General features: G+C 40.0%; 1 protein-coding gene across 1 annotated transcript; it reads left to right on the forward strand.

Moving 5' to 3' along the window:
- Positions 1-443: 443 nt before the first annotated feature.
- On the forward strand, positions 444-22,381 carry ZNF106 (zinc finger protein 106; the record flags this gene model as incomplete). Its single annotated transcript, XM_008940374.1, has 14 exons — positions 444-525; positions 1,790-1,851; positions 7,260-7,457; positions 9,675-11,762; positions 12,583-13,207; positions 14,106-14,175; positions 15,557-15,711; positions 15,806-15,866; positions 16,184-16,525; positions 19,077-19,854; positions 20,240-20,295; positions 20,780-20,925; positions 21,236-21,370; positions 22,265-22,381. Coding segments are annotated over exons 1-14 (4,887 nt in total), but the record flags the coding sequence as incomplete, so codon positions are not given.
- Between the last annotated feature and the right edge of the window lie 832 nt (positions 22,382-23,213).

The following is a 23,213-nucleotide window of genomic DNA, read 5'->3' on the forward strand; positions in this document are numbered from 1 at the left end:
CTGGAACAGGTTGCCCAGACAGGTGGTGGAGGCCCCATCCCTGGGGACATTCAAGATCAGGCTGGATGAAGCTTTGAGTAGCTTGATCTAGTTGGAGATATCGCTGCTTATGGGGGGTGGGTGGGGGTTGGACTAGATGATCTTTGGAGTTCCCTTCCAGCCCAGACATTCTATGATTCTATGATGGTGTCTTGGAGCACAAGGTAAAAGTGAAAGAAAGGGAAAGCTACTATTTATTAGATGGCTGTTCAAAACTCCCATACCTCTTTTTGAAGCATATTGACTATGCACAAAACGTGTGTATTATCCCGAAGAAACTCAGCACGAGCATTTTCATGAATAGTAACTAGTATATACTTTCTGTACTAGAATAGACTAATGGGAAGAAATAAAAATGTTCCTGAATGCTGACTCTCTTAAAAATTATTTTTATTTGCAGGTGTGGGATAAGAACTTTCCAGAGTGCTAAGCATGGTCCGAGAACAACAATGCGTATTATGTCACATTGTCTACAGCTCAAAAAAGGTAAATTGTTGAGGCTCTACATCTGTCAGTAGATGCTTATATGAAATGTGTGTAAGAAATGCTTCCATTTTTAAATTGTGCAAAGTATGAAGGTTTTTCCCTCTACCGGGAATATATTGATCTAGGTTTATGACAAATCAAATATCTGCATGTGCTTTAGAGTATCTTTCTTGAAATGATCTGTGCAATAAGATTTTGGCTTTTTTTCGTACTGTTACATGAAGATCCTCAAGTGAAAAGCAGTCAATTTGGCCATGAGTTGTGATATGTTAAGGGTACTGTAATACACAATTTCTTTATTCCTTTTTGGGAGGTCTGTGTTTCCATATGGAAGGAGGATGTGGAATTAAGCAGCACAGCACGTGTTTTCATTGATGTGTCAGTTTGGTGTGTACTTTCTGTGTACTGCATATTGTGCAAAGCCTGCCTTGAAACAGAGTGTTTCTTATTGGACCTTCAGATACTGCTTATCCGTGTGGCCCATGGATGTCTTGCAGATGCCAATGGATTAATTCACACAACTCTTCAAGGTTGAAGATGTTACTTTCCCTTTGTGGGTGGGATTTCAAGGACTAGAGAGCATAGTGATTTGTATCTGTTCTTTGAAGATTTCCAAAGACTTTGATTCATACATCAAGGGGAAGTTAAATCTGAACTGCTTCCTGGTGCTGAATTATGGCCATTCTTTCTCTTCTAGCAGCTTTCTTTCAATAGCAATTAATTATAGCAGGACTGCAGTTCACCATGAAGAATGCTATAAACAAATCAGCATGTTTTTTACATCTCAGTTTCGGAAGTGCCTCCAGCAGAGTAAAATTGTATATGATGATGAAATGACAGCTGTGTCATAATACAAATGCAGGGAGACTGCTCAGATCACACAGGAAAACACTGTTTTAAGCACCACGATTACAGAGAGTGGCATCCATGAGACTTTAATAATAAAAATTATCAACAGCAATTCAAAGTCAGTCTAATAAGGTTTGCTACATGCACTTGTGTTTGTCTTTCTCCTTGAGTTCTGCTCCCTTTCTGTTGAATTCTAATAGCTCCTGTGTGTCCTTTGGAAAGGTCACATTATATGACTTCCTGAGAGTGTGGCTACTTGTGCTTTAATGGCCTCAGAAATAGGCATTGCAACTGTTACAGCCCTACAGGAGCAGAGTGCACCTTCCTGCAAGGCAGCAGAGTTCTCTAAGTGAGCTTTTCAAATATCATGCGTTGTTTTGTTTTGACCCGTTTTACTGTTTTCCCCATGTTGTAGGAGATGGAAGAACACATGAGAAGCATGCTTCACCACAGAGAACTTGAAAACCTGAAGGGAAGGTATGAGAACAATCTTGCATCCTTCCTCTCCTTGAATTTTTTCTGTGTCACTTTCTGGAAGAACTCATGTCCTATTTCCCATACAAGCTGAACTGCAGAGTTTATTTTTATGCATCACTTGGTTGCATGCGATATGATAAAGTTGGCAATGAACATGTTCTCTTGATGTCAGAAACTCAGGAGGCAAACACTGATGTGGGAGAAAATCTCTCCTGTGTTTCTTGGACTGCAGTGAAATAAACGCTGGTATTTTTCTTTTTAATTTTTTTTTTTCAAGTTTTCAATGATGTAGAAACAATTCTTGATCTTTTAAACCACGGTTAGATGACTGGTATTTTGGATATAAAGTCTGTATCTACTTGGGTAGCTACCTTGTCCTCTGCCACCCTGGTTCAGTTTGGTTAAGGGACCTAGCCATGGTGGACATTGTTTTCCTTCCGGTTTCCTTTGCAGCCTTTGGGAAATAGCAGGAGGGAGTTACAGCATATTCAGATACCCTCGTAATAAGGAATTGGGTTGTAACCAGAGTGCACTTAAAGGTGCTTTCAGGTGTGTAGCTTTTGAGGTGGCCAGAGAGATCAGATAGTCTGGACTGCAGTATTCGTTCTACAGACTAATTTTTAATCGTCTTGCAGTACAAAAATTATATGGAAATGGCAAATCTCTTTTGAACACCTTTTAAAGGACTAAGAGATGATCCTCTTCCAACTCTCAGAGAAGTGTGGAAGATCCATTTTGCCAGGACATCTATCTTAAATCCAGGGAAGAAAAATTATAGACTCCTTCTTTTCACATGCTAGCTTTTTGTTCATGTAGCTTCTTTCTGTTGTTTTCTGTAAGGTGAGGGCAGCTGTGAGGGCTCCAGGCAAATTTTTTAAAGAGTTAAAGAAAGGCTGAGTGAAATTAGGACTCTGATCTATACAATAATAGATACTAATGTCAATGTAGTCAAGCTGTGCCATGTTAAATTCTAGTAAAATTATTAAACTGGCTTGTTTTATAATGTTTCAAATCTAGAGGAAGTTAGAAACTTCTCTTCAGTGACTTTCTATATGCAAAGCCTTTGTCCAGCTGCATTCAGAATACAAGATTGTGTTACTTACATGCCACAGATGAAGACATTTGTTTGAGCCAGCTGTATAGTGCTTTATACTGTTGTGGTGTATAATTGCAAAGCTTTGCTGTAGCTTGTCTAAGTCGACATCCTAAAATGTTTTAAGGGGAAGACGTGTAGAAAATCTGCATGCCTGCTCATGTCTGCTAACATTTCAAAATCTCTCTCTAAAATAAAAAAAAACACCCTTACTGCAAATCATTAGGGTAAAAGATACTGCTTAGCTTGAAGTGAATATTAACTGTTGGTAGATAACATCTATTTAGCTTCTACTTTCATTTAATATTTGATTAATGTGTCTGCGGCTTCACAGCAGGTTAGTAAGATGGGAGAAGAACTTGAATCTTCAGAATCTCCACCATCAGCCTGTCTTCAGGCAGGGGTTTTGTATCAAAAATGTGGTATCAAGATGTTAAAATACATTGGAAAGAAAACTAACTAAAAAAGAAACCTAAATAATCTTTCCCTCTTGAAATTAAATTTGTTTTTTCAATGAGGTTTAGAAAATCTTCAAGTTGTCCAGATTAACAAAGTTTTTCATGTGTCACGTTGAGCAAATGTATGAGAGCAGCTTTTTGGAAGGTATTTCCTTCTTTTCAAATAAAAATTGCTTTGTAGTAAAGATGGAGGGCATAAAAATAATAAATCACTCACATTTTGCACCCTCTTTATTTTCTTTCTTTTCCCTCCTGCTGTTGCCATCTCTAGTTCAGCCCTACATTTCTTGGTTTTTTTTTGGTTCTGAATTCAGCTCCTTACTTAGAAAAGAAAAGAGAACAAGAAAAACCCCGATAATTTCAGATAGTTTTTTTTCTTCTGTGTTGTGACCCACACAGCTGGGTCTTGGGAGCTAGGAACATCTTGAAAATTTGCCTGGGGTCAAGTGCATCATGGTATCTGATATCTGTCCTGCTGAGCATGAAAAGGATTTGTTCTGTTACTGAACAGCTGGGAGGGGATTGCTCAGAAACCAGACTGTCCTCTGCACTAGAAGCTGACTTGGAACTTCTGGTCAGCTAATTTGTAGAGCATTTCTGTTCAGGACTTTCTTCTCCTGACAGTGATTTTGAGATCAGCTTAAAATGTCACATAGTTTGACGTCTTCTTTCTGGCTTCTGAGTTAAATTTTTTTGTCTTTAGTTTATGACTCTTGAAGGTAACAGTAATTCCTAAAAGTTACGTATTGTGTCCACAGTGGCTTGCAAATGATCTGACATTTCTTGGTTTTCCATTTCCATAAGAGTGAAATGAAATTAAATTTGTTTCATCACCCTTACATTTTGTATTAGTAAGGTAACTGTTACTTCTTTGGGAAGAATGCATGGAAGATGTTTGTTCTCAAGATGAATAATGAACTTCATTTTTCACTGTGCAGTAGGAGCCTTGTTCTCTTCCCCCGTTCCTCTCCTTCTTCCTCCCATTTAAGTTTAGTAGGAGTCTTTTAGGAGTCATACAGCTTTGTAGAGCAAAAGGTTCTCCAAGTAGAAAACATGATGCACCAGCAACAGCCTCATGAGCATGGTGGAATTGTGTAACAGAGAATAATACCATTAAAGTGTGTAGTATCAGCATCTTACTACCTTGGAATTTAACATCCAACTAGAAGTCACTTTTTAGACTTCCTGTAGGCAAGGGGTAAAGGAAATGCACACGTTAGTTCACACTTTTCTCCTTTTAAATTTATCTTAGTGGTTTAAGGAACAGAATACTTTTCTGGAACAGTTTAAGGCTATTCTCTTCTTGAAGTCTTACTCACTGTGTTATATAAGGAGAACTGGATGTCAAGTACTAAACTTTTGTGGGGTTTTTTTGTTTGTTTTTTAAATTGAAAGTGGAATAATGATCTTGTACAAGGGACTTGTGTCCCGTGAATCTGCCCTCTGAAGTACACATTCAGTAAATAAAGAGCTTGGATGCTTTCATACTGGGAATACATTTGTCATGTTTATTCCAAACTGCTTTGGGCCTTCCTGTTGAACAGCTAAGATCACGTGGTGTTCCTGCATGGAAGTAAAATTCATAGATGTGATCAGTGTTTGTTGTGGGGTGTGCCCAATTCTGGCTGATGTCAGTGGGGTTAGGGGAAGAAAAGAACCAAAGGAAATCTGTATTCCCTTAAATGTAACTATCTGAAATTCTAGTCAGTTTATCTTCAATTAAAGCAGTTGTTCACGTAGAAAAAACAAGTTGTATTGTTTTTTGTTTAGGTTTATATAGATGAAGAGCAGGGCAGAGAAATAGTCACTACCCACTTGAGTCTGTTCTTTGCAGACTGTCTGTTGGTACAAGAGCCACAGCTTTGTAATTAGTAACTTGCAAGTTAGAAACAAGTTCTTTGTCCTTAGGCCAGCTGCTAACTCATTGGCTTTGTCCAAAGTAAAACTTTGCATTTATTTAGTTAGTCTATAGATGAGGATGGTGGAAGTTTTATGAAAGAATTGAAACATAGGTCTTGTGAAGGATTTGTATTGTTCTCTAAAACCTAATTAGTACCACTGAGGTATGTTTCTCATTGAAATATCCTTATGATTGAAATGGAATCTTACATAAAAAGAGCAACTTTTTCAGCAAGAAGCCAGGTTTCTATTTGCAGTTTGCCTTGTGTGATGACCTCAGTTAAAAATAAGTTTTATTAGCAATGCATAGCTGTGCCATTTATGAGTGTGGAGAGGATTCTTCCAGTGGCATTAGTAAAATGTACTGGTTGTATTTGATTATTTTTACTGGGTTAATGAGATGGCCCAGAGTACAATATATAGTGTCTAGGCTTTTAATATTTATTAGCAAGTGTGAAGTGTACAAAATGAAGTACACCCCTCTTTGGAAAATACAGACTAAATTTGTAAGCTACTGACTTTGTAAATTAAATTTATCCAAATGTTTCATCTCAGATTAGGTCACTGCAACATACAAATTAATTACATGTAAAAAGTGTAATTTTTATGCATTAGTCTACTGAAAATAAAACTCTCTGTAGCTGTGCCTTAATGCCTACATTGGTTAAATATCTCAACTGTGTTAGCAGGAAAGCCACAGATTTCCAGGAGAAACAAAACATAGCTGCTGACACTCCATTAACCACTCTGATAAGGATGTTGGCTTAATACCTTGAATAAGGGTTTGTCTTTTAATATTTTTCTCTTTTTACTTTTCTCAAAAAATCCCCAAGGATTCATGTTTGTCTTTTTCTTTTTTGGATCTCCTTTTTTTTTCCCCCCCAGTCATGAACTGTGTTTTGATATTATAATGGTACTGTTTTAAGACTTTGCCATCACATGTTCTATGGGAATATGCAGATCTGCTTTTATGAAGTAAATGGCAGAATTGGAGAAAGCATTGTGGAGACAGGCAGTGAGTCCTAACTTGGTCCTGCTTAGTTATTTGCAGTGGACTATGCTCTCATTAAGATTTTTCTGACTTTTTTAAATTGGTGAACATATTTTCCTGTTTAGGTTTATTCTTTGCAGTTTATTTAACAGTGGGATATTGAAAGGATTTGTCAGGAGAACAAACAAGGGTTTTTTTTTTTAAATCTGAATTTCTTCTTTTAAAAAATAGATGTAACCTTAATCCAGTATTCCCTGAAACATGAGTAAAGCCATTTGTCTGACACAGCTGTCAACTTCCTCCAGCTGAAATGATTTCTGTGCTTTTTAAGATAAGTCCTCTAAAGTAGAAAGCAGACCTCATGCACACTTGAACCAAATAAAGTGCAGTGAACTGAAGACACCCTCCTGTCGCTCGCTGTGCTCTGGAGTCTTTGGATGCCAGGCAGCAGTCTCAGCTGTCCCAGTTTAGGTTCTGTTGTATCAGGATTGGCTGTATCCATGTACTGCCTCCTCCCTTTTCTAAATTTCACTGGGGGAAGGCTCAAGGGAAGGATTAAATGTAGAAGCTGTCACCAAGCTTCCCCAGTGCAGCTGGCACCATGGATGGGCTTCAGAGCAGCTCCTGCTAGCTCTGTAACCCTTCCATTCTGCCTCTTCGCTCACTATGTTTCCTCTGAAAAGATTTTGAGTACAACAATTCAAGAAGAATTCCTCCTCCCACTTAATGCAGTTTTATTACCAAGTCTTTTACCTCTTGATTGTTGGAAAAAAATCTTCTAAAAACCTGACCATCAATACATGAGACCTTGAAAGAAAAAGCCAGAGAATTCAAGTAACTTCAATATACTGAGCAAAACCTAGTTGCCTTGAACTCAAAGCACATTCAGAGGAAACAAAGTAAGACCAGAGACACCTGCCATGCCTGTTGGCAGAGTTGAAAGTCCACCCTCTGCCTCTCTTCCTAGGGACAGCAACCATGAGTGCCGGGTGTGCAGGGTGACACTGGTGGGTTTGTCAGCATATGCTAAGCACATCTCCAGCCAGCTGCACAAAGACAATGTCGATGCCCGTGACAGAAAAGAGGAAGAGAAAGAAGAGGCAGAAGAAGAATACTTTGACAAAGAACTCATTCAGCTAATCAAGCAAAGGAAGGAACACAACCGGTGAGTTTTCCTGTCTCGTCGTAGGTCGTAGAGTTGCTTTTAACACAGTTAGGATGCGTTCCTAGGGCTGAGGTGCTCGTGGTAAACTGCCTGTAGCCAGTGTACTTGTTTAAAAGAACAATTAAAGAGACCAATGTGGATATTGTAGTTGCAGCTTGTCAACATGATTCTGCTGAAAGTTCTTGTTCTGTTCATCTACGACTAGTAAGGAAGTACAACTGTTGTCCATTATGGACAAAAAGTCCCCAGTGTGGAGTCTTGTGTTTTGAGACCTCTAATGTTTTTATTTTAATATTTTATACCCATGTAATTGAAAGGATAAATAAATGTGACAGTAGTGCTAGTATTGTTTGGGGTGGGGGGTATCTATAGGAACCCAGTAGTTAAGAAACTGTTGCTGAACATGCTTTGTTATAAAACTTTTACCTGCCACTTTTAAAAATTAATTGGATTGTTCTGTCAATGTCACACTGAAATCCCATAATCCTTGAGAGAAACTTCTTACCTCTTTTATCTTACTGCTTAGCATCAGCTAAACATAATTCCAGTGCCTCACTAGGAAATAGAAGTCTGCAGAGAGGGATGAGTGTTGCCTTGTGTCTTCCACGTGACTCTGCAAGTGTGCATCACTAACGTGATGGGAATTCCTCTTGGGAATATATTGTTTGAATAGATCTGTGGCCCAATGATGGTATTAAAGGGGGGCATATGATTTTTGAAAGAAGCTCTTGCTTGCTGTGGCTAGAAATTCCAGTTAGCGTCTCCAAGTGCATAAATCTGTGGAGATTTAGTTTTTGACACCATTCTGTCATTCTAGGGTGTCCTTGCACTGCACAATGGTCATATTTTCATATTGGTCAACACAGGTAGTGAAAATGTCACTTTTCCTGGTTTTATGGTAAAGGAATAAAGCTGTCAATACAGTGGCATTCTGAGGCAGCTAAAAATCTTAGAAAATCTCTCTGCTGGATGCTGGTTTGGAGAGGGGGGAAAAAAAGAGAGTGCATGGATTAAGTTACTAATACAGCAAAATTGTTTCCATTAGATCATAACCTAGTTGAGTCAGCTCCTAGAATTTACCGTATCACTTAAACATAGTTTCTTTGAATTCTTGCCTTAGAGCTCAGTTTATCTCATGCAGCAGGTCATTTCCCATTAGAAAGTAATTATTTATGCATCTTTTAGCAAAACTGGATTGTGTTGAAAAGCTAAAGGGTGGTACGATGTGAATTTTCAGTTGACTCAATCAAAGTTTTTAAGCAGTAGCATGGAAATTTCCTGTCTTGCTTGTCTAGGGATCTAGAATGAATGTATTTCTGTAATGTCAGAAGCAGTTCTGTAATCAGTTTTTGGAAAAACTTGTAACAAAACCTCCTCATTTGGTAGTGTAAATACTTAGAATATTTAGACTGCTGACCCTGGGAATAGCTGTCGGTGTTAAGGTAGCATTTATCTTTAAGTGTGCATGTGATAATTGACCATGTGTTCCTGCTGGGTTGCCAAGCACAAGTACTGTCCAAAGGGCAGTAGAGCATGCTCCAGGGAGGGCACTGCATGCTAGAGGCTGTCCCAGTCTGTTGGTTAAAATAAGACAAAACATTTTGGTATCTGAGGCACAACTTCTGTGGATGTTTTATGTCTGTGTTTTAACTTGAAACTGAGACACGATCTCAATTGTTTTCTCCAGTAAGTAGAGTAACTGCTTTTCTCAGCCTAACTCTTCTGTTTTGGATCATTTCACTCCAGTTTCACCGTCTTACACCAGCAGAATAGTCTTCAGAAAAAAATCATCTCACTACTAATTAATTTTTTGTCCATCAAGATTACTCAAATTCCTAAGATTATACAACAGAAAGAAGCTTTCTTTTTCTTTGTTTCGTACTAGTCCAATAACTAATAAGTAGGAAGGAATATTATCTTCTGAGTTAAACAGAAGTATTTAAGAATTAGTCAGTTGAACTGTCCCTGCACCCTATCAGTTGTTCTTGTAAGAGCCATTTTGAAATTACATATTTAAGTAAAGGTTCAACATTAGTTTTGAAGGTCAAACACTTACAGGAGCTTGAACAGTAAAGCAGCTAAATAAACTTAGTTATCTCTTTTTCTTTTTAAAAAAAAAAAAAAATTCACAATGCAAATAAAATGGATGAGGCTTGGGTACTATTGGATATCAGTAGAATGACATCAAAATTTAGGTTTTTCTCAATTATTTTGTAGGCAAACTGAACCAAGCTGTGCAAACCAAGAATTAGAATGTGATGATAGGAGATCACAGAAGAGACGAGAGGAAAGAGCTGCTTACAAAGAAAGAGAATCTTATGATCAGTCGTCGCGACATCATCATAATGCATCTCAGAGGGACTGGATGTGGGAAAAGGATGATTATATTAGTCCTAGACAAGGCAAATTTTCACACTCTCAAAGGAACCTTACAAACAGACATCCAGGTGGCCCAAGAGGACGCCCTGGGTGGCACCAGAATGTTTCGGGGAGCTCTTCAAATTGGCATAACTATGGGACTTCTGGAAATGTGTGGCATCCGGGTGGGCGGGGAGGAGGAGCATCAAACTGGCATCACGGTGCCAGGGAGAAAAATTCTACTTGGCATTCAGAAGGAACAGGTCATTTTTCTGGCTGGAACTCCAAGAGTTATGGAGGAAATTGGAAATCTGGTCCTCATGGTGCAAATGGCTGGAACTTTGGAAACTCAGGAGACTCCTATTCGGCAGAGCCAGTTAAATATAATAAGGAAAGGTACGCATGGCAGCGGCAGGAGAAAGACAGTGATGTTCTGCCATACAGAGATAGAAAACATAGGGAGCAGTTGCTTGATTTTACTAGTGATAAACTTCCTTCTGAGGGGGCGTTGGATTTTGGTAGGTTGAGACATCCAGAAAGCAAAACTTCAAGAGGCAGAGGGAAAAGTGGCAGTCCTTCCAGGGATAAAATGCATCGCTGGACTCCCTACCCATCCCAGAAAGCTGTAGAGCAGCAACCACGGTCTGAAGATAATGTTTCTAAAACTCCAGATAAAGTGGATTCTGTATTTATGCCTCTTACGGATTCATCAGTGAAAGAAAAAACATGTGAAACCAACGTTAGCCTTTCAAAACTTAAAACCCAAGAAGAATCTGCCCCTTCTCCTGTAACTTCAAATCATCTTGATTCTTGCAAGGTAACAAAAGACTGTTCCAGTGGGGAAAAGCCTGACAAGGATGATGACAGAAGTAATAGGATGCCATCACTGAAATCCCCTCTCCTGACTATCACAGATATGAAGTTATCTCCCTCAAAACAAGACACAAACAGTCTCTTAAAAAACGTCCAGCTTCTGTTATCCTCAACTAGTGGCAAAGAGCAGAATCATTTGAATGCACTGAACTTGGAAACAAACACTTTCTCCTCTTGCTCATCAAAGCTGCATGGTGCACATGCTGGTAATGTACAAGACAGCAAAGATACACTTGGTAGCAGTCTTGGAGAGCATGTTAGTAACTTAAACAAAGAAGGACAAAACTCCAAAGATGTTCAGTCCAACAGTTCCTTGCAAAATGATCCCCTGTGTTCTGGCAAGGATACAAGTGACCAAAATAGGGAAGAACCTAGGAAAACGTCGCCAAAGAAGGAGATTGGACAATATTCATTAGAAGATGTGAGTGATGATGATTTGACAGTAAGTGGGAAGTCAGAAAGAAGAGTTGCAAAGTTGGGCTCTTCTGTTAGTTCTTGTCTACCCTGTGACAATCCAGAAAGTAAACCTGCCCCCTCTGAAAAGAAAGGTGATGAAAGTCCAGCTGCTCCAAGTATTGCCTCTGCTGATCCAAAAGATTCTACCTTTCAGGTGGCATCCACAGTTTCTCCATCAAGGGGTCAGGACCGTTTGCAGGTGGAGCTGAAAGCCTCCTTACGGGATGGAGAAGGGGATGAAGAGCACGGCAAGTCGCACGAGCAGTTTGAAATGGAAGGCTTTGAAAACCCTTCAGATCACGAGCTGCAGAAAGGAGGAGGCCAGTCCCTAGGCCTTCTTCCCGATTTAAGCAAACTTGGCCTCCCTGCTTCTCTGCAAAGAGACCTGACACGACACATCAGCCTGAAGAGCAAAGTCGGGACGCATCTTCCGGAGCCCAACCTCAACAGCGCGCGGCGCATCCGCAACGGGCACCGGCGGAGCGAGGCCGAGAAGGAGTCGGGGCTGAAACCCACCCTCAGGCAGATCCTCAGCGCCTCCCGGCGCAACGTCAACTGGGATCAAGTCATCCAGCAGGTAACCAAGAAGAAACAGGAGCTTGGCAAAGGTTTACCAAGGTGGGTAGCTTTCAGAACGAACTGCTTCTCTTTGTTGGGTATTCAGGGGGGAGGGTTGCTGTTCTCCAAATCTGAAATCAATTCCGGAGTCCTAAAATTAAGACTTCAGAATGAGGCTTGCTATACTAAGTTCTCTTGTATATACAAATAATTTACGGGTTTTATGAGTGATTGCTGCTATGGATGTCTTATCTATAGATAAGTAAAAGTAGTCTGCTGCTCAGAGAAGATTCTGATCTGTGCAGAATCACTGCTTAATATCTGAATATGGACATTACTAATAGATTTGCTTTTCAAGTCTTAGTAATTGGAAGAATGTAAAAATGCCACTGGGGTATGAGCAGTGCTGTGACAGTTGCATATTTCTACATTTATTTAGGCCTATGAGCAGTGCATGCATTGCTGCAGGCAGAATAAATGCTGCCTCTTCATTTGTGAATCTTTTAATCTGGTACGCAGTTTGGTGTTGAGTTTAGAGGAAGCAATTCTTTAATATTTCACTTCTGAAACTTTCTTTAAACCTAAATTTTTTGAAGTGCCTTGAAAAGATGTCATGTTTGCATATTCCAAGTTTGGTTTAGAATAGTTACAACAATGTGCTTGGAAATCATGCTGTCAGTTCTTAGCCACTACATCTAATTCTGTGATACACAGAAGATATTCCATTGTTAGATGAGACAGGAAGCCCAGGATACCATTGTAATGAGTTGACAGGTCTCTTAAAGCAGTGATGTGGATTTGGGGAAGGGGGAGGCTTTTTTTCGTAGATTCTAGTTGGCTTGTTACATGTGTATATGTTTTTTCTTTTATCTTGTTAAAGGTTTGGCATAGAAATGGTGCCTCTTGTTCAGAATGAGCAAGAGGGTCTAGAACTCGGTGAAGAATCTGATCTGTCCACTCTGGAAGGATTCCAGTGGGAAGGGATTTCCTTAGCAGTGCCTGGCTCAGCCAGAAAACGTAGCTTTTCTGAAAGCAGTGTCATTGCAGACAGAAATCCTTCTGCTTATACCTTCTTCAGTGAACAAGCCAAAATAAAAGAAAATGGGCAAAGGCAAATGATTGCAGCCAGCCAATCACATCACATATCAGCTGGGTATGAGGCAAACACTGACATTGAGGCTGACTTCAAACGGGAGACATCTTCTCTTCCTTTGTCACCATTTATGTCTGAAAGAAGTGAGATGACTGGAAGGAGACACAGCCTACAGGCCACCTCTGAGGTCACAGGCCTCACAAAACGTGACCAGGAGAGCCCAGAGAAGAGAACACCTCTTCTTGAAAAACAAAATGTGCTAGAAATCTCAGAAGAAAATCGTCCACCTTCAAATAATGCTTCACTTCTTGCAGTGTCTAATAACATAGATCCAGCTACAGACAGTAGCTGCACATCAGGTACTGAGCAGAATGACAGCCAAGGAATTGGAAAGAAACGAAGAGCAACTGGAGTAAGTGTGTAATTTTGTCCAGCTTTGGTGTGCTAAAGAATGTTTTTTCCCCTGTTAGTGGTCATTCAACCTTGTAATGATCTCTGCAAGAAGGATTTTCTCCATTTGGTTGTCTTGTACATTAACAGCTTCAAACTAATTTGCTTGTTTGACTTAATTCTCCTCAAGAATCTTTGCATTCCTAGTGCAGGACTTTTGCTTAATCTTTTTAATTAGTAAGAACAGCAGGTGCTCTTTAATTTTGATTTGGTAACTGGCATGGTATGCTGGTAAACAAGAGCTATTGAAATATTTCCATGGAGGCACTTGGTTTTGTGGCATGGACCTTGGTGCTTTAAAACTTAAATGGAAGCTAGGCTGTGGTAGAAATGTTTTTTCCATAGATGTTCTTGGTTTTGTAGTCAAGCAAGGAAAGACAACCCTTTTCACAAAATTATATACTTAAAACGATATCTGTAATTCTGAATTTGTTTCACTGTCTGTCTTGGACTTACACAAAGAGGAAAATAAAAGTTTCTGATCCAAATCCTCAAAATGGTTTTGCTATGTACAGAAAGTGATAATTTTAATTCCTCACCGATTTAATCCTCTAGACCTTCAATTAAAACTGTAGAGCAGAAAATATGATCCAAGTGTGGTCTTAAACATCTGATCAAGTAGAAGGCTGTCAGCTTATTTAATATTTCTTCCTAGCTGAGATGAAAACGTGGCACTCACTTTGTTGCCCTTCCTCTTTTAAAGGGCAGAAGGAAGGACGAGTTATATGAGAATGGGCAAATTAATTGTATATTCTTCTGTGTGGGTATGAGTAATGGCTGAAAAGACACTGGATATCTGACCTTTTGATTTAGGCAAAATTGCTCTTGTAACTTCTGTTAATAAATGATTTTACTTGCAGGAGGGATCTTCTCCTGAGATCCCTAGTCTAGAAAGAAAGAACAAGAGAAGAAAAATCAAAGGTAAAAAAGGTGAGTGAATATCATGTCTGTGCATCAGCTATAGAGGGTATCAATATCTAGTAGTATTTCAACTTGGCTAAAATGGCACTTCATTAATGTTACTTTGGTGCTCCTTGGGCTCTTGCTGAAGATGGGTTGTTCTCAGGTCTGCAACCCGTTCCTCTCTGAAGAGTCACGTCTTAATTTGTCAGAAATTATTTCTAAGAGAAGACTTTGTGCCTCTTTTCTGCCTGCAGTTCATGTTGCTGGTTGCAAAATTGAAACCTTTGCTTTCCCCTGCTCAGGGAAGAGAGATTTATTGCCTCTTTGGATGGAAGTTCTGAAGGGAGAAGCACCCATCACTCCCTTTTAATTCAGCAGCTTTCCCGTTCTACTTTTGGGTGGTCTCACCAGGAAACTTGTACTCAGTGTTTGGGCCATGTTCTGGTTTTGACATCTCCAGTGATACTTTAGTTGTTGATGTGTTTTTCCGTGTCCTTAATGGAAATGAATATGGAATACTTCACTTCTTCCTGCTCCTGACCAAAGAAAACTCTTGTTCTGACATTAGACAGGTCTTCCTCAAACATGCCTAAAGCATCCACATCATGTATCAGAATGAACCTTAGGCAGAATGCTTTTTTTATGGGAGCTATGTCACTGTATCACCCTGTGGGAGCTCTGGGGTCCAGAAGATAGCTTTCAAATGTTCCTTTTTTCTTTTTAAAATTATTTATTTATATTAAGAGTTGTTTGGAATGCAGGACAAACGATGTGGATCTTCTTGTGGGAACTGATATTTCACTACTTGAAAAGGTGGAGGGTTTTATCAGCTTCTGTCTTCAAAGACTAATGTCTGTTATGGAGACTAACTTAGTAAAATCTCTCCCATTACTTTGCTTCTGCATCTTTGTTTTCGGAGTGAATCTACTGAAGGAAACCAGAACCTGAATAAAACTAAGCAGTGCTCAAACTGCAGCTTAATTGGCTTGGAGAATCGCTGTAGTGCCACAGGACTTTAGAAAGTAGTAGAGGAGCATCTTTTATTGAGGACGATGCTTAGAGACTCTTTTCTCCAGAGATTTAAACATGACTCGTGGCCCAAAATCATCCTGAGTTGTAAATTATTTTTTTTATCATTGGTTTCTTTTTCTCTTAACCAGCTTTTCCTTGGTTTCTGGATTAACTGAATACTTTAAATCTTGTTAAGCTTAAATTTGCCTTTGCCTTTTTGATGACATTAATGGTGTGTATTTATACCTTATATATAGCTATTCCCTATCAGCTTCTTGTGTGACTGGCTACACTTGACCTAATTTATGTGATTTTTACAATCCCAGGTGGTGGTATTTACTGAGAGATCACGTGGAATGTATTTTAATGTATGCTCTCCATTTTGTTTCTTTTTCAGAACGTTCTCAGGTAGACCAGTTGTTGGCTATTTCGCTGAGGGAAGAAGAGTTAAGCAAGTCCCTGCACAGTGTGGACAACAGCCTCCTGCAGGCTAGGGCTGCCCTGCAGGCTGCATACGTTGAGGTTCAACGGTTCCTTGTGTTAAAGCAACAGGTAACAGTGAGCTTTTGAGACTGTCTGAGCTAGAACGTAGCAGCCCGACCAACTGCCTGAAGCAGAACTGATTTAAACCACAACTGTTTTGCAGATAACCATGGAAATGAGTACCCTGAGAAGTCAGAGAATCCAGATCTTGCAGGGGCTACAAGGTACAAGATATCATAAAACTACAACAGTAGGATGCTGACTCTCCTATTCTTTGAACTCAGCATCTTGTACAAATGGCATTTAACTTGAATTCAGTCATTTAAAATGGGCAATAAAATTGTAGGCTTTCAATATCAAAGCCTTCATTTTTCAGGTGCAATGTGTTGTCTTTGGTAGTGTCATCTAGTAGCTTTCTTATAGTTTTTTTTTCCTTTATTGTGTGTATATCCACATGAAATGAGTTTTTTGGTGCAGTAATTTTATTGTAAAATGTGAACATTTTTGTTCTATGTCTTTTTTCTTTCTCTTTTGCCATTAGAAACGTACGAACCTTCTGAACTTCCAGAGCAACTTTCTTGCAGTGTCTTAACTGAGAGAAGAAATAGCAAATCTCAGATGGCAGCTGATTTAATTCCTGCAGGCTCCTGCTTGCCCATTTTGGACACATTGTCTTCTTCTGTACCTCCACTAGGAGCTTCTATTCATGTAAACATGCTGTCATCATTCCAATCTTCTGCTGTTACACCCACCACTCCTCCTGACTCCTCAGTACAAGTGAAACGAGAACCTGTGTCTCCAAAAGGCTCAGAAGAAAATGTGAATTCTGTACTCCAGAGCTCTCCATCTGCTTCACGAGCAGAAGAGGTGGAGCAGAAGGATGGTATGTGTGGCTTGGCTTTGTTTTAAGAGAACTAGCTTTAAGAAAATAAGGAAGTTTTTATTTTTTCCCCAGAAGCATATGAGTTGGGACTCAAACCTGCAGCTTGTTGTGTAAGGGTGAACTGCCTTTAACTTGTGTAGGACCTTGTCTTCTTAAGTCTTAGAAACTGGGACATTCTTTAGACCATATTCAAATGGACTCCACACTATTGAAATTGTTAAGCACAGATAAATTGTAGTCATGTGCACCTACAGGTTTCTAGTTTTAACTTAAAAGTAAAACAAACATTACTTTGAACCTTACATCTTCTTAGAATATTTTAGTTTTAAAAAACAAACCAAACCAAAACCAGAAACAAACAAAAAACCCACAAATCTTATGACTTCCACTGTCATTTTTCCCTTCTACTCTGCATCATTTAATGGGCATTGGTAGCTGAAAATCTGTGGACAAAGGAAAAAGACATGCCTAAGGCTCTGTTTTAATAAATGATGACCAACTGCATAAAAAGTATTCAGTGTTCTTCTTGGGCCCTGCTGGATACACACAAAGAGTATGATTTGTGATATTCAAAGTAACAATCCATCTTCTCCCTCCCTCTGTCTCTCTAAATCCCACTGGTCTGGAGATGCTCATTCACAGATCTTATTTATGATTTCAGTAAACAATTTACTGTAAGAAGGGTGTTAGGCACTGTTCACTCATGTGAGGGGAGTAGGGGTGAGTAGGGAAGGGCTACCAGTGATGGTATGTGTCCACTTCTGTCTGGGGAAGAAACCACTGAATTAACCAAACTACTAACATGGAAGCTACTGGTTCAGAAAAATGAAGTCTTAATAGCTGTAGCTGAAATTGCTAACTCTTTATTTAGGCATTTTAAATCCCCTGAAACTCTTTTCTGTTGTCAAAGGTTTAAAAGCTGTTATTGATACTTTCTACTGCAACTTGCTACTGTGACTGAAGGTACAAACTGAAGACTAAAAGCTCGAGCGTCCTTCACTTTCGTAAGGGCCCATGAAGTCAGTCAAATGTGACTCTGGTGTCAGTTGTTTGTCTGCCCTAAAATGTCATTTACCCAAATTCTTAACTTAGATAATTTGAGATAAAGATTTCTAAGCAAGGTCCTCATTAAAAGTAAATAGAGCCAACACAATTGTTTTCCACTTCAGCTGAAGGAGAAGAAACAATATTGGAAAAAGCTGCAAGGTTTTACTTTTATAAGCATGTTTTTTTCTCAAGTGCAAGACAAACATTGGCTGAATTGAAGCTTAGGCTTCTGTACATATAAGAATTTGAAGAGATTTTTACCTTTTTGCAGTTTACTTCAGAGAATTCTGTATAGTGTTCTTTGTGCTTTTCCAATCACCAGTGCATTTCCTGTGTTCTACTGTGTTATGTTCCATCTGTTTTTGGAGGATTTGACAGAAACTTCAATTCTTCAATAGAAACTTCAATTTAACTTGCCAGTTACTCTTATTTTCCTTTTTGTTTTGTTCTTAAGTGCCCAAGTTCCAACCCTGCTCCTGTGGGAAATGAGGGCCACACAATGTTAGATGTGTATTTAGAATTTAGAAGCTTGTGTGCCTTCTTCCCAGAATAATTCAACACAATAAATGTTCAGACCTCACCTAAGCATTCATTTCTTCTTTACAGAGGGCTTTCTAGCAGGCTGCAGCTGTGTATGATAGTTATGGGTCAGGGGAAAAACAGTTTTCCAGTGTTTTACTTTAAATACAATATACACCTTATGTGGTCAGCAACTTCCAGATTTATCTTGGAACCTCCCATTTGAGGAAGGTGTGAGGCAAGTGTTCACATTGAAGCTGTCTTCAGTTGGATGAGTAATTCTAAAGCACCAAATCTGCACTGTGGTGTGTTAAACAGTCCAACAACATCTGTAAGGATTGCTGTAGATTTGGTTTGCTGGGTTCTAAGAGAAAAGCTTCAGATTAAAATGGTGGGGAGAGTATGTGTGCCCCATTGCTCAGTCCACCACAGATGAGCTAACAAAGCTTACCTTGATGGCTTACAGTGCTGCCATTCCCAGGACAGAAGGTGCAGTGCTGCACAGTGGCTTGTGCATCACTAATCTACCTTGAGTTAGGTCCAAGTCACTTGGTAGGAACAACTCGTGCTGATGGCTTAAGCACAAAGTCTTTGAACTGAGACATATTAGGCATGCAGTGGTTAATACTAGTCCAGTGGCAGTGGTGGCAGCTGGTAAGGGAGTGCAGAGTGAAGGGTGGTAGCATCTCAAGCCAACAAAGATTCTTTGTCAGAACTTAAAAAGCTTATAGTCAGCCAGCAATCTGAATGATGTGCTTCATTCCTTAGGTTCTGGGTACACAGAAAAACATTTTATTCTCCAGCTATGTTTTTTGAAGGCTGGCTAGCTGACTGAAATGGTAGATCTGCAGGTAGCTTTCAATGGGTAGGAATATGTACTTTACTTGCACAATTAAACAGACAGAAAAATGCAGGGAAAGGGATTTTGCATACATATTTATTGCTGCACAGACTGAGTGTAACACTGATCTGTTTTCTTCAGAAGAGACCAGCCAGAAAACTTCCGTCTATCCAGTTCTCTGTGCAACCATATCCCTGCCAGAGCTGGCAACTTGCTTCCAGCACACTAATCAAGATGTTCACAAGCCTTCTGTGGACAGGGCAAAGGCTGGACTTCCTGAGAACCCTTCTCCTCGTTCACTGTCTGTTTTCAGCAAGAGAGAAGCAGATGATACAGTGACTGAAAGCTTTTTGCTGGATCAGTGTAGCACTTCTCTTCCAAAGCATTCGGGCCTCCTAGAAACGCCAGCGGATAAGTCCCCCAAATTGTCGGCAGAATCATCCAAGCAACAGATGGCAACCACTGTAATCCCAGCAGAAAAAGGGAACAGGAGAAGGAGAAGGTTAAGGAAGAAGAAAACTCTGAGGGCAGCCCACGTGCCAGAGAACAGCGATACAGAACAGGATATAATTGACTCTAAGCCCGTCCGGAAAGCCAAGGGTGGAAAGGTGCCTAAAGGAGAAAAAGTTACTACATCTACTCCTCCAAGACAGGGCAATGGAGCTACTGCTCAGACAGCAAGAAACAAAGATGAGAATGACAGCGATGCTTCTCTGGAGCTAGTGGAAGTTCCAGCACCCCAGTGTGAGGTGGTTGATGTTGGTTCATCAGAATCAGGAGATGAGAAACCAGACAGCCCATCAAAGAGGGTTTCACACAGCTCTGTGGATCAAGAACATCTGGAGGCATCTTGCTCTGGTTATGATGAAGTGAGCTCTACCAGTGAGATTGGCACAAGTTACAGGGACAACGGGAAAAGGTGGTGAGATTCTTGTAGATCCCCAAAAGTAAAAGCATTCTACAGTATTCCTAAGAGGCCACTCCTTTTCCTTTTTATTTTTCCCTCATTCAGAAAGTCTTATCCTCATAGTAACTTTTAATTTCATTTAGGAGTGAAATAAGAGGAAAAATGAAAATTGAATTTGGTTTTCTAGTCCAACAAATGAATGTCTCTTGTTACCTACTAATTTATGTAAGGCAAGAACAAGGCTGCCCTCCATGGAAAGTGTGGATTTGAGCTTATCTGTCACAGCCTATTTTCTACTAAGAGCAGAGTTTTATGTTCTGGAATATTACTTACACCAATATTTTGTCTGAATATGAGCATGCAAAGTCTAATCTCACTACTCTTTATTTCTGTGTTACAGTGTGGCTGAGACACAGACTTTCATATCATCACTAAAGGGATCAAAGAACTCCTCAGGTATATCTTGGAAGCTTTTCTTCTGATACTTTCTGTATCTTGTAGGACTTTGAGTTAAGTCTCGATAAAACTGCTTCCAGAGGGGATTTTTGCCCAGAAGATAAAAACCTGCACTAAAAAATGAAGTGAGAAGTGTACTCACGTCATCTCTCATTGAATGCTTTTGGGTCTTGATCCCTCCACATCCCCCTACCCCATCCCACATGAACACTTCTGCTCCACAGTCTCTGCAGAGCTGTAGGACAAACAATAATGCAATCCTTTGGCTATTTTAAAGATCTTTCTGGCCTTAACATCATATAAAATTCTTTCGGAAATTTAAATTGCCTTCTGCCACTTACAGGCTCCAGCTGGGACCCACAATGAGATCTAACTTTAAGGTGCTGAGCCCACAAAATAGTTCTGCTCTTTGGTAATCCAAACAACAGCAGCATGGTTGCTTGAGTGTGTTCCCAGAATCAAAGTACACGTCTCTGTCCTACAGAACTGTCTTCAGAGCCAGGGGAGGATGAAGAACCTACAGAAGGAAACTTTGAGGGACACCTGGCTGCAGTGAATGCTATCCAGATTTTTGGGAATTTGTTGTATACCTGTTCAGCAGACAAAACTGTTTGTGCCTACAATCTGGTTGTAAGTAAGGTGGTGGGAACGGGGTTACGTTAGTTGTAGTCACAAGGCTGCAATTCTGGTTTTGTAAAGCCTTACTGTGCAGCTAAGGATGCAGCTGCCTTTTCAAGTCCTTAATTTTTTTTATGCTAGTCTTCTCTTCAATCCTCTCTTCTCCCCCCTCCCTAACCTTTCTTCCCTATGAGAGGGGTAAGGGAAGATAGATTGCTGCATGTGTCCTGCTTTTCCTGACTCTCCTCCCCTGCTCTGTCGGGCGCAGATCCCAGTGGTGTTATGGCCTTTATGTTGACAGACCCTCTCCTTTCGTTTGTAGAGCAGGAAGTGTGTGGCCATCTTTGAAGGACATACTTCAAAAGTGAACTGCCTCCTGGTCACTCAGACAAATGGGAAGAATGCTGCTCTCTACACTGGCTCAAGTGACCACACTATCAACTGTTACAATATCAAGGTACTCAAACGCTGTGTTGACGTGTACTACATTTTTCTGCAAGGGTTTCTTTGCAAATAAAAATTAAAAAAGCTTTTCAAACCCATATGAGATGGACATGAGCCCCACTTCATGCCTCATTATAGTGGAGCAGGAAAAAAAGCCAACACAAAACCCCCCAGTAAACCATTAAGTGATTTATTACTCTAGACTTTTTGCCATCTTGTCAGCAGATTTGTTGCTAGAGCAGCATGATAGGATCCAGAAAGTTGGGAGCACCAAAGTGCAGAATGATTATCTGGCCATGGCTATCATATTTGTCTTGCTGTATTTCTCACTTCATTGCTTGTGGAAGACACTGCTTTCTTTGTAGAGCAGCTATAGAGAGAACAGGTATCTATTATCCTGAGGGCATGTAGAAGAGCAGACTGAGACTTCCTGAAGTTGGACTTTTAAGGGTAAGTGATAGGAAGGCTTGTCCAACCTGTGGCTTGAAGGACTACAAAGCAAATACCTGCTTCAGGGGGCAAATGGCTGGAGGTGTTTAACTTTTAAACTGGAGATTTGTGGCACTTGCCTGTGGGGATCTTCCTCAAACTCAAGCCTGTAACAGGGTGTCTTACATATATGTATAGTCTGTAGTCTGAACTTCTATGTGCATTGGAGATTGTGACTGGAATGAAGCTTTTAGGGCTGTAGCTGGTTGCTGAAGCACAGCCAAGTCTCAGAGGTTGGAGTGAGCTGATGAAAACCAGGATCAAACTGCCATGTGACACCAGACATTCTTATGTTTTTCTCTTTCTGTTAGTTCAAAACATGCAGCTTGTAGGTGAAAATCATCATTCTCTTCAGGCTTTTTTTCCCTGAACTGTGTTCATTTAATGAAAAGCTTTGCATACTTGTTTCAATTGCCAGACCAGAGAGTGCATGGAACAGTTTAAATTGGAAGATCGAGTGCTCTGTTTACACAGCCGATGGCGGATCCTTTATGCAGGCCTTGCAAATGGCAGTGTGGTCACTTTCAGCATAAAGGTTAGTTCGTGTGAATATTGGTGCTTAAAAGCCTGTTGCAGTGCTTTTTCTCTGTGTTTTGTCTCTCTTTCCTCTCTTGAGCATATAGTGATTACAGTGTTTTGGTATAAATGGGTTACTCTTGGCCCCCTTCAGTGCTTCGTTCTGTCAGCGCGTGGAGCTGTCCCATCTCCCCTTCCCTGCAGTGACCTTTCTCTTGACTGCTGTTTTGTCATGTTTTTCCTTGGTCTACCAGTCACATGTTGTGAGAATTTTCTGACACAGTTGATGTTGTGAATCCTCCTTTCTTGTCTATCAAAGTAGCATGAGAGACTTTGACGTGCCGCTGGTTTTGCCTGTTCTGTTTGCGATTATAGAAGAGACTCAATCATCAGGTTTTCTGGCTTGATCAGCAGTCCCCATGATATTTAAAAGTGAATTAAGGTCATCATTTATATAAATTATCTTTCTGATTATTCTTTTCATGGATCCAAGGCTAATTTCTCAAATTTATCCTTACAAACTTACTCTGTTTTGCATTTTTCTCATAACACTATTGTTACTGTTCTACTCAGAAGGAGGATTTACTGGGCCTTTGCAAAATAACGCAACACTTTTTAAAAGACAAAAAAATGAAGCCTAACTTAAGGAGTTCTTTCTTTGATTTGGAAATTTAGTTGTTAAGATGCAGCTCTTAGCACTGCTGAAGTGGTGTGTATCTTAAATGTACTAAACTGACACCAGATGCTATAACAAACAAGTACGACACAAAAAGGACTCGGTATGGTGTGTATCTTAAATGTACCAAACTGACACCAGATGCTATAACAAGTACGACACAAAAAGGACTCGG

The sequence above is a fragment of the Merops nubicus genome, unplaced genomic scaffold, assembly GCF_000691845.1.
Source record: "Merops nubicus isolate BGI_N331 unplaced genomic scaffold, ASM69184v1 scaffold4875, whole genome shotgun sequence".
Taxonomy (NCBI): domain Eukaryota; kingdom Metazoa; phylum Chordata; class Aves; order Coraciiformes; family Meropidae; genus Merops; species Merops nubicus.